Source organism: Suricata suricatta, chromosome 11 (genome assembly GCF_006229205.1).
Source record: "Suricata suricatta isolate VVHF042 chromosome 11, meerkat_22Aug2017_6uvM2_HiC, whole genome shotgun sequence".
NCBI lineage: Eukaryota > Metazoa > Chordata > Mammalia > Carnivora > Herpestidae > Suricata > Suricata suricatta.
In genome coordinates, this window is record NC_043710.1 from 101452751 (window position 1) to 101467476 (window position 14726).

The following is a 14726-nucleotide window of genomic DNA, read 5'->3' on the forward strand; positions in this document are numbered from 1 at the left end:
CAAGTGTTTGTTTTACAGAATGCTAAACAGTAAGGGGAAAAAATTAATATCTACACTCATTCACAACATATAAGGGTGCACACGAAAACAGCTCCGTGTTTAAGTGAATAAAAGAGAAAGAACACAGGAGCATTCTATGTGCCTTAGTTAAACATGTCTAGGATGCAATTCCAGTATGTATTAATCTGACAACTAAGTGGAATTATTCTACAAGACAAATGAGACTCAGCAGAGGGAGGAAATATTCCATCTGACAAAAGAGGGCTGATGGCGGATCCCAGGTCAAACAGAAGCTCCTACCTTTCTGGGCTTTCAGCGTCTGCTCTTCGATTTGCCGGAGACGCTCCATTAGCTCCTCCTTTTCACGTTCTATCCTCTCCTTCTCCTTTTCTGCTAACTCCCTTTTCTTCTTCTCATTCTCTAATTGTGCCCTTAGGAGGAATTAGAATTGCTTTGTTACAAATTAATACATAGAAATATTTACGTGAAACCCAAGTACTGTGAGTCAACTAAGAAGAAACCATAAATATTTTAAGAGTCTTCATTATATTCAGCTGGGCTCAAAAAACCATCAAGGTGAAATTGCAGGACTGCCCTGTGACGTGCACATACACGGCATTATGAGGCATTTCGTGAGGTCACAGAAAATGTAATCTAGGAGTGCTTAAAAAGGTATTACCAGTTTAGCCATTGTGGAAAGATTTTCAAAAACCAAATTTACAGAAATGCTAGGCAAGTCAAACTGTCCAACACATCCCTGTGTACAAAGCATGTTTTTGCTGTGGACTTGAATCAGGGGGTCATTAGGAGAATTATCACTTGCATACTTGGTGAATTCTGACGATAAATTACAGGTCAGGTCAGCACAAACGGAGTTGGAGTTAATGACACACTTTCACTGAGAAAAATAAGAAAGGCTTCAAAGGGAGTATACGAAGTTATTTTACTTTAAACAGTGTAAGAAAAAAAACCTGGGAACACAAAAAGTTTCAATCATTAACATGAATGAACACATTTTTAATTCCTAAGGTAGTACCACTTTATGCTTTGATGCAAACGGCCAGCTTCATCTCCTCTAACAACTCCAACAGAATCAGAGTAGGTGCTGAAGGCTGCTTTCCCCAGGTCACACTGAGAGCTCATGGGAAAGACCACCCCTCCCAGCTCAGCTGCATCTGCCAGGGACCTAAGAAGAAGGTTTCTTCTAAGTACCGCCAAATTCACTCATCAAATATCTACCAAGAACCTCCCAGGGCTCAGACTCTATGTTGAGAGCCAGAAATACACTCTTTCATAAATTTAATCATATACAATATTTCAATTACTTTAATGGGAATACTTTTCTTGTTTTAGTTTAAAAAAATCAATTATTTGAGTGACTGGGTGGCTCAGTTGGTGTCTGACTTGATTTCAGTTCAGGTCATGATCCCAGGTTTATGGGATACAGCTCTGTATTCAGGCTCAGCGTGGACCCTGCTTAGGATTCTCTCCCTCTCCCTCCCTCCCTCTCCATCTGCCCCCTTCCCCACTAGCACTTACTCTCTAAAATTAAAGAAAAAAATTATGATTTCATCTCTGATTCTTATATGAGTACATCTAAACTTCTCAAAAAACCCATCACTGCCATCTGGTGTCAATTCTGAATTGCAGGCACAACATCTCAATTTCCAGTCTCTGATAAAGTCATCAGCAAAGTTTTATCATCAAAGCTTTTTTTCCCTTACTCTATAAACCTAAACTTAAAAATTCCTGCAGCTCCTAGATATTTATTTATCCCTACCACAGAAAGAGGCTCTAGCTTTAGGGCAAAGAGGTAAAGTTATAACAAGTCAGCAAGAAGTTAGACAGATAGCTAATGGTGACACCAGGTCAACACCTGAAGTTCAAGGGTGCCACCCTCTAACTCTATGCCTATTTCTAAGTGTCAAGCCTTAGTCAAGTTCCAATTTCCCATGAAGCCTCTTGTGATTAAGTGAAGCCACAAATATAAGTTCTTATTCAGCGTTTAGGTTTGGAAACACTAATTTGACAAAGTTGTTCTAGTTTAAGAGCATAAACAAGGGCGCCTGGGTGGCTCAGTTGGTTGAGCGTCTGGCTTCAGCTCAGGTCATGATCTCGCAGTTCATGGGTTCGAGACCTCTGTCAGGCTCTGTGCTGACAGCTAGCTCAGAGCCTAAAGCCTGTCTTCGGACTCTGTGTTTCCCTCTCTCTCTGACCCTCCCCTGCTCACACTGCTTCTCTCTCTCCCCCAAAAATAAAAAAAAATATTTAAAAAGAAAGGGCGTAAATAACATTAATAAACTCTCAAATCTCTGTACTACCATGGAGAAAATAAAACATTTCAGAATACGTTACTTTTAAAGAATATCAGATGAACCCAATTACATTTTCCTTAAGTAAAGGTTAAAAGCTAATTTATATTCAGCTTCAATCCAAATTAAGCATTAATAATATTAAGAAGTATCACACTACTTATTAAGCACCCAGTATTTGGCTAATGCCTGTCCACCGCTGTCACCGTTTCTCACACACAGCTCTGCATCCCTGAAGCTGGGTCACAGTGACACGGGCAGCTAGCCATGACACGGAATATGGCTCAGCTAAGCTACAGCTCATATGTGGGTATCTGACTCTAATTGTCTCCATTTAAAAAAAAATGTTTGCTTATTTACTTATTTGGAGAGAGAGCTAGAGGGGAGGGGCAGAGAGAGAGGGAGACAGAGATACTCAAGCTGGCTCCAGGCCGGCCGTGCAGAGCCCGATGTGGGGCCCGATCCCACAGACCGCGAGATCATGATCTGAGCCAAAATCAAGAGTCAGACGCTCAGCCGAATGAGCTACCCAGGCACCCTTACACTGCCTCCATTTTTAAATTTGGTGACGATTTTAGCCATGTAAGAAACTGTTCAGGAATTACAGAGTGAATTATCTTTCAACGTGGATGTAGAGAACTTAGAGCACCTACTACAGAGCCCCACAACCCACAGTAAAGCCCAGCATTTTTGCTGCCAGAAATCGTTATGGGAGGTGGGGTGAGAGAATATGGCCACGGAGACGGCGGCACCCAAGGGCCAGGGGCTGCCCTGCTGCCCCTCCCCGGCTCCAGCGCCGGCCTGCGACCCCCGCAGCACAGGCCGCACGCGCCGCGCACCCACCAGGCACCGCTCGCTTCTCCGCCGGCGGCTCGACCACAACTGTTTCCGCACGGGCAGCCGTCACTTCCCTCTTTCTGACCTGGAACGCAGGGGCCGGATGAAGCCTGGCCATTTCTGAAAGACCTGCAGACCCCTGCGTGCTAGACTCAGGTAAAACCTCCTCCAAGCATTCAAACGAGTTGAACAGTGACTAAATTCCTTCAGGGTACGAGGCAGTCAGCAAATGTTTGCCTATGGCAGGCAGTAAAATTTATCTGAGACAAAAACCATGGCATGGCTACTGTGCGAGAAAAGAAACATAACGTCTTCCACTTTCATCTGGGCTTTAGAGGAACTCAAATACAGCACCATCACCAAATGGTACTTAGTAATCCTAGTACATAGCCCAGAAGCCACCAGCACTCTTCTGTGTGAGACAAATAAAGGACCAATGGACAAATATAGTTAAGAATGTAAATAATATATCAACGTTACAGAGAAGCAGAACGGAGGACATTTTATGGAGTAATGTGTATAAGGTATGGTTTTTTTTTTTTTTTTTTAAAAACTCATGACAGGAGACCTTAGACCAGGAAGATAAGGGAAGTGAGAAAGAAAGAGAAGGTAGGGGTAAAGGTGAGAATGTGTAGAAGGAAGGAAGGAAAGAAGGGGGAAAAACGGTCTTTGTGAGAGAAATGGAAAGGCTATGTGGGGATGAATACCTAGAAAGTAAAGCCCAACAAACGTAAGACTAGAACCACCACGTGATCCTCGGCCACGAGAGCAGTGAAAAATGCCATTGCACAGTCAATCTAGCCGAGCATCTTTAACGACAGGGTCAGGAATTACAGGGAAGTGCCATGCCTCTACATGCAAAGTCTGGCGATGCAGACGGCCTGAGGAGAGTGATCTAAATTACACAGAACAGTTAGGAAAAAAACAAAACACCATTAAACACAAACACTAAAAATGGTAAGTAGTAAAATTTTATCTAGCAGAGGACCTACTTAATTCTTAATATTCAAATCACGTTATTTCCTACACTTCTGAAACATGGAAGTTACTGGTGTTACTCTGTATAGTGACTTTTCACTTGAGTTCAATGGTGTCACTGATGTGGCTTTAAAGCAAAATTTTCAGCAATTCCTATCCGGAAAAATTTAGAAATACAATTCAAAGTGAAACAAATGTGAAAAATCCCAAACTAGTATGGTACCCAAACCAGTGTTAGTCAGGGAAAAGCATGTTTAAAAAAAAAAAAAAAAAGGAAAAAAGCCTATCTGTGAAGTCATGGGAAGCCGCCTTCTCAGAACTATCTGTCAAACATTTCTCACTTCTGAAGTGTCCACACTCATTTCGGAAGAGGATAAGGAGAACACTCATTCCATTTTAATACAATGAAAACGATGCAAAACTGTAAGCTCAGAGAATGTTAAAGGAACCGAGCGTTCTTACATTTTAGCTCTTACTCAATTACAAACCACAGGCTGAAACTCCGTACCTTTCCAGCTGCTTCTGATGCTTCTCCTCCCTCGCCTGAGCCTTCATCTGCTGCACTTCAATAGTATCAGGCTTCCGCCTTCGCATGTAGAGCTCGTGGTTTCCCATACATAAAGCCAAAATCCGCTTATTGATTCTCAGACGAGGTGCATAAAAAACAAAATCCTAAACATAAAGTTGCTGAATTTAAAATCTGAGGAGAGTGTCTCTCACAATCATCTGCATTAAATTTTAATACGTGGTGTGAATTCTAACATTACACAGTTCATTAAAATGTCCTACTTCCTAGTGAGTATGCCATATTTGCACCGAATCGTGAAAGCTCCCAGGGAGCAAGTGTTTTAGCTGCTTCTTAGGAATGAGGACTGTTAACAAACATCACACACCTGATAGCTGAATCTCAGTTAAAATAAAACTCTAATTCTTATGTTAAAGAAGACTAAAACCTTGTATTTTTAATAGCATTCATTATTTTATCACTAGGAAAGTTCAACAATGAAAGAGAATGTTTGTCAGGAGCAAGTCAATAAATGAACAATGCCACTCTTCAAATGATACCACAGCAAAGTGGCAAAATTAATAAAGAGTTAATAAAGAAAACATACAAAAGAATTTTACTTACAGGTGCCTTTTTGTCGATTGGCTTTATAACAAATTTTTTGTCATTAAATGAAATATTTCTGATTTCGCTCCAGGGAAAACCAATTTTAGGTGTTAACCTTAAAAAATGAAAGCATTCCTTTACTTAAAGCAGGAAACAGAAGACAAAATTCCTAACATTTTGGGGCCAAAATAGCTGAATAACCAGTCTTATTAAGAATGCCAGACTTCCAAATGCATTACGTTACTTATACTACTGACATTATCTTCTTAGGGGAAATGTGATGAACGAAGTCACATAAAACAAAAGTAACTACCAAAGGATTTCATAAATGCATCATGAGCCTTGAAAACATCACACTTATTTTCTTAAAATGACCTAGAAACCCCCAGCAAGCCGGAGTGCGGCGCCGAGCTGGCTGGGGCTCTGTAGCAGCTCTACTGAGATTCAAGCTACTAAAGCTATTAAATACGTTAACGAAGGAGGAGGAGAAAAAGAGACCTTCATAACGTTTCATGTGATTTATAGACATGTTACTAAAGTGGGGGAGGGGCAGAGAGCGAGAGAGACACACACACACACACACACACACACACACACACACACACAATCTCAGAGCAGGCTCCAGGCTCTGAGCTGTCAGCACACAGCCCAAGTGGGGCTTGAACTCAGGAAAGGCAAGATCATGACTTGAGCCAAAGTCAGGTGCTTAACTGACTGACCACCCAGGCGCCCTTACTTTTCAGTACCTTTAAAGGGATTAATTTTAATTCTATCTCCGCAGAAAAAAAGTTAGACATTCACATACACCAATGTTCCGGTAAGTGTCAGGGCTGGAACTGCAACTTTCAAACTATGCCCCCCTTGACCCCCAGTTTACCACACCACACACACAGATTTAGGGAACAGACTGGAACAACAATTTTGTTTCTGCTTTTCATACATTTCACTGTTTCAGACTACCCATCAAGTTTGTCACTGTTATCCAATGACAAGTGTGCAAAATGATGATGACATCCATGCTGGCCAGAAGACATCTTTTTAGTCAGTATTCTGAGAACAGAGCATGAATTTCTACCTATTGATAGAGTTCTTTTAATTCTTAAGGAGATTAGGAACTGCAGCCCAGCACAGAACTTTCTGTACAGAAGACTTCTCTTATCAATGTGCGCGCTTTCTACTGCCCTCTAATGGCCATTCAAATGTCAAAGTTACGGGCTTAAAAAGAAGGGTACCATAACAGTTGTTTTTTTAAATGTTTATTATTTATTTTTGAGAGAGAGAGAGAGAGACAGAGCATGAGACAGGGCAGAGAGTGAGCGAGAGAGAGAATCTGAAGCAGGCTCCAGGCTCTGAGCTGTCAGCACAGAGCACGACCCGGAGCTCAAACCCATGAACACTGAGTTCATGACCTTAGCTGAAATCGGATGTTTGACTGAGCCCCCCGAGGCACCCAGGGAACACATTTTTTAAGGTAATGCTATACTACATTTACTCATTGTTTTGAAAAATTCTAAAGCAATTTTCTCATGTAATTCTCACAATAATCTCGTGAAGTGAGACCCACAGTTACACGGATTTCAGGGAGTTAATAACTTGACCAGGGTCACAAAGGCAATCAGTAGCAGAACTGTTAAAAGAACCTAACAAGCTTTTCAAGCTGTCCTCTATTTTAATTTTTCAAAATCTTTTGGAAATATAATAGATTTTAGTTATTTAAAGAAAATGAACCAGAAATGAACCAGTATAGGTAAGACCAAAATTCCCTTTGTCCACAATCTCAAATCTTAGTTCCTCCTATCCTGAGCGAACCCCCTCTTTCATATTCCCAATTTTTATCTGTAACCTCATTTATAATGGGCACTCTAATAGAAACTAATTCAGTGATTTTTAAGAGAAAGAAAAGGAAAAAAAGATTTGGCCCACAAAATTGGTCTGTAAATCCATTTTGCTTTTCAAAATTTTCAAAATATTTTCTTCTTAACCTTTTAACTTGCTTGGTAATATAAACAAAAATTCTATCAGAATAAAATTATAAAATGCTCTCTTTTAGCCTTATTGTTAGAAATGTGTATCCTATTAGACATTTGTAACAATGAAACTAAAATTCTAAAACCAACCCAGAATAAAGAGAAAGGTCTTAGGAGAAGACATCCTGGCACAGACTTAAAAGCTTATGTGGCACAGCAAATTAATTAAAGAAAATATAGAGCAACTGTAGCTATTATTCCCGAGAGTATTTTAAGAGTGATGTATTTTATATTAATATAAAAATTAATACTTGGTCAATTTCAAAATAAAATTATACTATCCACTATGTTTACTTAATACAGTGATATTCTACTTTACTGATGTCCAAAAACATTCAAAACAATTCGTATGTCTTTAAAAAGGTGTTACAAAATACAATAAATCATACTTCTATTAATTTCATTCTCATTGCTCTAAATTTCTTACATATGTGAATTTCAATTTCAACCTATATGCCAAGCATAATATTTAAGAAACTTTTCTTCACCTATAAAGGGAACAAATTTTAATTAATTTACTGGACAGAAATTAATAAATTAAATTAAATTAATTAATTAATTTAACTTAATTTACTGGAAAGAATAAAAGTGAATCACTCCATCTGGGAAGTACACCGACAAGCAGAACTCTGAAGCTATAAGAAGGTGCAAAAATGGACATATGATATCCAAAAGTCTATGTGGCAATAACTAATCATCTACGCAGAAAAAAAAGGCAATAAGAGTAATCAAGCCAAAAAAGAACTTTTACAACAAAGCATAAAATTAAAGCAATACAGATCACTAATTAACCACTAGTTCACTATGCAACTAACTTACTCACTTGTCATCGTGCTCATAAATATTTAGACCCAGAGCATCAACGCCTAGCCACAATTCAGTTCCCTTTTTATTTTTTATTTCAAAATAGTTGACTCCATACATTTCTAGATCTTGTGCAATCTTCAGGTATTCCATCATAGAATCTTCCCTGTTAAAATAAATAGTTTATTGTAATATACTTAAATAAAGGTAATACCAAACAAATTACAAAAATACTTTGGATTAAAATGTAGTGCTTTATACTTATTCATACAAGTTGAATGATCTTTGGGGGATAATCTGATGTATTAATACATGTTATGAAATGAAAATACTTTGAGGAGAAACACTAAGAAAACAGCCACCCAGATACCTCAGCATCCCTCTGTGTTCTTCATGCCAGTTCTGTATTCTCTCTTCCCACTGTTCTTTGGTCAGCTTGTGTTGTTCCAAAACACTGTAAGGGGAAAACAATCTATGAGAATACCTCTACGATTCAAAATCAACACTCATTTAAAAGTCTAGACTCGGGGCGCCTGGGTAGCTCAGTAAGCATTTGACTTCAACTCACGGTTCATGGGTGCTGACAACTCAGAGACTGGAGCCTGCTTCAGAGTCTGTGTCTCCCTCTCTCCCTGCCCCTCCCCCACTCATGCTCCTTCTCTCTCCATCTCTCAAAAATAAACAAACATTAAAATTTTTTTGAAGTCTAGACTCATTCAATACCTTAACTATGATGGCAGCTGTCATAAAAACCCATATTCATGATCAAATTTTTCTCAATTATGCCTTACAGAAGCCTCTTCCCTGTGCTTAAAGTTAAGTTCCAACAGGATCTGTCTTAGGCCTGTTGCTCGTTTTAGATGTATTGCCAAGTTCATCTTCATCCCCATGGGATAGCGATCTATTTGCTGAGTATTCCCAAAACCATATCAGACTGTGTTCACACTATTCTCCAAGATCCTGACCCACACCTAGAAATGAACACCAACTCCCATGGTTATACTGGTTATGTTTCAAACTCAGTGGATTCAAAACAGAAATCTCCCTCCTCTGTGGGAAGCAGCAAAGATTCAGCTGCTTGGCCATTTGCTAGCCGGATATGTCACTCCCTGAAGGGAGTTGCAAAAACAGGCAGGGGAGCACCACTCCAGGTCAGAAGAGAAGCCAGAAGAACAAAGATCAATTGCCTACAGGCAGGGGGTATCGGCCCTTCAGTGCTGTGCTTAAAATTTTAGTTTATTTCCTTCCTTACCCTAGCTTTAATCCCTTAACCCTGTTTCCTAGCAACCGACCTAGGTCAGCTGCCTTGTTCTCCCGCCTAAAAACCTTTATAAGATACAGTTTTTCTGAGTAAAAAGGAAGAGGCTTGATCAGATACCGTGTGCTGTCTCCACTCTCTGCGTCTCCCTCCTGCCCTTTCTCTCCCTCCCTCAGGATCAAGAACCCGCAAGGATTTTCCGCCCTGCTGGCCGGGGCGGGACGCGACACTCCTCAGAAACATATTCCTTCTCCCCATATCTTGGCAAAACAGTATTCCTAACTAACCAGATGCCCGAATTGGAAAACTGGCACATAAAAAGTTATGTGTATCTAGTTCTATTCAAAAAAGAGAGATACTATCTGGTGGATGTGAACATCCACATCACGAGAGCGCTACACTGTACTGTGGGAGAACAGATTGCTTATCCAGGTTTTTCTATACAAGAACTAAAAGCATCCATCAAAGTCATCAAACTGTGTTTAGGATTACCCAATGACCTGATTACTAATTCCCCCACTCAAGTTCTTAGTGAGAAAACGTGTGCTATAATACCACACACAGAGTAAGTCCATCACTATGAGGGGATTTTCTCCATTCTAAATATAAAACCCAGTATTCTAAGTTTATTTTATTTATTAAAAACTTTTTTAACATTTATTTATTTTTGAGAGACAGAGAGACAAAGCATGAGCAGGGAAGGGACAGAGGGAGAGGGAGACACAGAATCCAAAGCAGGCTCCAGGCTGAGCGGTCAGCACAGGCCCTGAAACAGGGCTTGAACTCACGAACTGCGAGATCATGACCTGAGCCGAAGTCGGTCGCTTAACCAACTGAGCCACCCAGCTGCCCTTGATTTTATTTCTTTTAAATGAAATTATTTATTTATTTATTTAGCAAGTGAGTCAGAGGCAGAGAGAGAATCCCAGGGGGCTGGGGTGTAGGGAGGAGGGAAGGAGGGGGAGGGAGGGAGAGAGGGGGAGGGAGAGGTAGAGAGAGAGAGAGAAGCAGGGCTCATCTGAGGAGGGGCTCATGTTTGACTCAAAGTGGGGTTTATGTTTACCCAAAGTGGGGCTCAAGCTCATCCAATGTGTAACTTGAACTCAAGAAACATGAGATAATGACATGAGCAAAAATCAGATGTTTAATGACTTAGCCACCCAGGTACCCAGTATTTATGAGTAATACTCTTAAGTTCAGATAGCTTAATATAGTCCTCCAAACATTACCAACCTGAAGACCCCGACTGTCTGAACCTTCAAAATTATGGACCAAATCTTGAATGGCATGTGCTATTATCCTCCTTTTTAAACAAAGTAGGCTACAGCACACATGCATTTAAAATAAAAAAAGTAAATTGTGCTTAAATGTGATTCCCATGTTTAACATTTTATAGAAAAATCATATGACTACTAAACAGAAGCTAATTACTTCATCTTGTGCTCAACTAAAAAGCAAGCTGATCTAACATTAAAAGAACAACCATCAGGGCACCTGGGTGGCACAGTTCATTGAGTATCCAACTCTTGACTTAGGCTCAGGTCATGATCTCACAGTTCGTGGGTTCAAGCCCCTACATTGGGCTCTGCACTGACAGTACAAGGCTCGCTTGGAATTTTCTCTCTCCCTGCCTCCTCCTGCCCCTCCCCTGCTCTCTCTTCTCAAAATAAATAAACTTTAAAACAAATCTTGGGGGAAAAAAAGAACAACCATCTAATGTTATACCTGAGACAAAGCATGCCTATTCTTCTACAAAAAATTAAGAAATTGTAAGGTTAATTTTGATTATATATAATACTTACCTTAGGTCCTGATTTAAAACTTAACTTCCCACGCATTTTACTGAGTATGAACTACACCTCAGTCACGGTGCAGAGCTGTGGCACGACTATGTTGTACACTTGAAAGCAATGTAACATTGTGTGCCAACTACACTTCAACCAGAATAAAAATAATTAAATCTCAATTAAAAATAAAAACCAATCCTTATCTGAAATGAAATGGTACTGTGCTAGTAATGAGCTATTTAATTTAATGCTTGAAAAAAAATCTGAGACCAAGAACTTGGGATTAGAATAATAATTAAAACTAAATAACTACAGATTAAGAGGTGTCTCAGATTCCTGATTCTTTGGTGAACAGAATGTATTATTTTATCTTCTAAGAAAACTATTATTGCAACAGTATTAAAGGATAGAAAGTATAATATTTAATAATCAAATATTAAAGCTGTGTTTAGTGATACCTCCCAAGACATATATGAACACAACTTACTAGCCAAAAATAAACGTTAATGCCTACAACCAAAGTGCAGTAATACAAGTGGGGATGAAGTGGTTTCCTTTCTTCATCCTCACTATCTATAAAAAAGAAACTACCGTCTAAAAGCTTAAAAACTACAAGGAAGTGGTACAGCAATTAAATCTTAGGTTAATAATACGCAACTTTCATTTAAATAGAAATTTTAAAATTCAGGAATTTGGACTAAGAAGCAGTAATACCTTCTCTCCAGGTTCTAAGAGATCTCCATGTACATTCTAGTATGCTACTCTAATTATGAACGGAGATATTTTAAAGTAATATTTGATGTTGTATTTTTAAAAAAAATTTATTTTTGAGAGGGAGAGAGAGAGAAAGTGCCTGAGTGGGCAGGCAAAAATTCTACCACTGAACCACCAATGCAAGAAAGTGCCTGAGTGGGGAAGGGGCAGACAGAGAAACGGAGACCGAACCCAAGCAGGCTCCACGCTCAGTGCAGAGCGTGGTGTGGGACTCCACCTCACACCATGAGATCGTAACCTCAGCCAAAATCAAAAGAGTGGGACACTCAACCTACTGAGTCATCCAGTTGCCCCTGAAAGATGTTTTTATGTGATATTCTCTGAAAAATTATATTTCAAAAGTTTGTAAATAGATTTAAAAAATTTTTTAAGTCTGCCAGCCAGATCAGAGAGAATAGACTGCAAAGTCATGAACCAGTAGCTACATAGATTTATCTACGTTGTAATTACCTAACTTTCTACCTCATCTCTTCATTCCCACAAGATCAGCAATAAATGGAGGTAGCGGTAATCTGGGCTTGGGGGAGGATTGTGACTACGCCTGCCTGGTAACAACTCTCACACAGGCAGACAGGTGCCTCATAAATGCTTCAAGAATGTAAGTGCCAGGCTATACTTCCTCTACAGAATTAGATTTTTAACTTTTTATTTTTTTCATTATTGTTTTAAAAGTTTATTTATTTTGAGAGAGACAGAGTACAAGTAGTGGGGCACAGAGAGAGGCAGACAAAGGACTGAAGTGGGCTCTGTGCTGAGAGCAGAGACCTAAGCTAAAGTCAGACACTTAACCTACTGAGCCATCCAGACACCCCTCGTTTTTAACTTTTTTAAATAGTGTTTTGTTTTTTTTTGAGTGTATTTAAGTAATCTTTACATCCAACATGGGGCCTGAACTAATAACCCCAAAATCAAGAGTCACATGCTCTTCCAACTAAGCCAGCCAAGCACCCCTTAAATGTGTTTTAAACTCAGTTTTCAGGAGCACCTGGGTGGCTCAGTCAGTTGAGCGTCCAGTTTCAGCTTTGGCCATAATGTCATGGTTGGTGGGTTCGAGCCCCACATCAGGCTCTGTGCTAAGAGCTAGCTCAGAGCCTGGAGCCTGCTTCAGATTCTATATCTCCTCTCTTGACCCTCCCCTGTTCATGCTGTCTCTGTCTCTCAAAAATAAAAAAAATTAAAATTAAAAAAAAAAACCATTAAACTCAGTTTTCAGACGCCTAATCTAGTGGTCCACTCAGCACAGAGCCTGCTTGAGATTCCCTCCGTCTTCCTCTGCCCCTCTCCACACCCCCGCTTGCATGCACTCTTTCTAAAACGAAAAAATTAAAACTTCAAACACATTTCACTTACCGCTGGGGTAGGAGTCTATCATTAGCCAGGTAGCCTGGTTTATGAGTCTCTTTATTATAATCTCCATACTTGGCCTGGACAGCATAGGAAGCCAGAAGAACTGCAGTTTCAGGCGGACAATATATCTCGTCATTTAAGATAGCTTCCTTAACTTGCAGGAAGAATAGTCTCTGGGTTATTTCCTGAATTAATTCCTCAGAAACATCTTCAGGAAAGAATTTAGCTCTAAATTTGAACTGTAAAGGATTCTCTTTTTTAACATCTTGCTGTGTCACCTGGAACAGTAATTTCAAACATAATCAACAAAAACCGTAAGTTCACATCAAATTCTTTCTTAGAAGCAATAAGATGTGAAATATAAAATTCTAAACTCTTAAGTAAGACTCTAGTGTGAAGGATTCCGAAATTATAAAAAGCCTATTCTTTAGATGTTTAAATCAAAGTACTTAGCTATACCTAGTAATACTGATTACATATTAAGTTTTCAGACAGGAAAAGTGAACATTTCCTTTTTCTAAGATGATAAAATTCATGGTAACTTACTGAATTAAGACATGACATCTTTAATGACTCAGCGGTGATTGTGAGAGGAGGTCTGAAGTCAGTCAGACCCTGTGCTTTCCTAGTGCAAATTCATGATCATGATGCCTTCAAAGTAACTTGATTAGCTGAACTGTATACATATTTTACCTTTTTATTTAGTTTAAGCCATGTAGAATAACCTTTGCTGTCCACATACTGCAGCCCAAAAAACCAGACCTCACGCAATCCAACTGTTTTCACCACCTTAAAAATAAAAGTTCAAATTCAGTTCAATATTCACAGTATAAGGAAATGAAACTGTATTTAAGAAAAAAAGAACCCAAACCACAGAGGTATTATAGATATAGTCCTTTGCTATAGAGATCTTTTTTAAAGTTCAAACATTAATTAAAGGAACATTTCTGAAACCTTAAATTCAGGTTTTATGTATTATATTTTGTAATGTCATTTCCATTTTATGTGATCCACTTTTTTAAACCTCTTTTTCTTTCTCATCTCCCATCATGACCCCAAGAGATAACAAGAAGTCCAGGAAGCAGAAACAAAGCTGTCATAATTCCACTTGCCTATTTCAATTTATCTCCCCAACTACACAAATGGGTAGGCAAGGCAAACACTATCTTTTTGGTGATAAGAGTCCCTTGGACAGGTAAAAGCCACACTTCCAGATGACCCCACTGGTGATTTTGTGCTCCTTTCTCTGCCACCCTTCACCTACCATCATCAATATAAATATTCTATGTTCTTCCCTCACTGAGCAAGAAACCATTTTTGGAACATGCCCAAATTTTACCTTTCTGCCACTCTGCTCATGCTGCTGCTTCTGCCTAGAATGTTTCTTCTGTACCTTTGCTACCTTCTGAATAATTTCTTCCTCAAGGTCCAGCTCAACTAATATGCCTTCTGTGAATGAAGCTGTCCTATTATACAGATAAAATTAATCAC

General features: G+C 39.3%; 1 protein-coding gene across 1 annotated transcript in view; it reads right to left on the reverse strand.

Moving 5' to 3' along the window:
• RDX (radixin) overlaps window positions 1-14726 on the reverse strand; it is a 75151-nt gene that overhangs the window by 47249 nt on the left and 13176 nt on the right. The window contains exons 3-9 of the mRNA XM_029915302.1: window positions 13929-14024; window positions 13239-13513; window positions 8440-8523; window positions 8089-8235; window positions 5257-5353; window positions 4636-4799; window positions 301-431 (exon numbers count right to left, since the gene is read on the reverse strand). Of these exons, the coding sequence (XP_029771162.1) occupies window positions 301-431; window positions 4636-4799; window positions 5257-5353; window positions 8089-8235; window positions 8440-8523; window positions 13239-13513; window positions 13929-14024 (994 nt within the window). The remainder of the gene's footprint in view (window positions 1-300; window positions 432-4635; window positions 4800-5256; window positions 5354-8088; window positions 8236-8439; window positions 8524-13238; window positions 13514-13928; window positions 14025-14726) is intronic.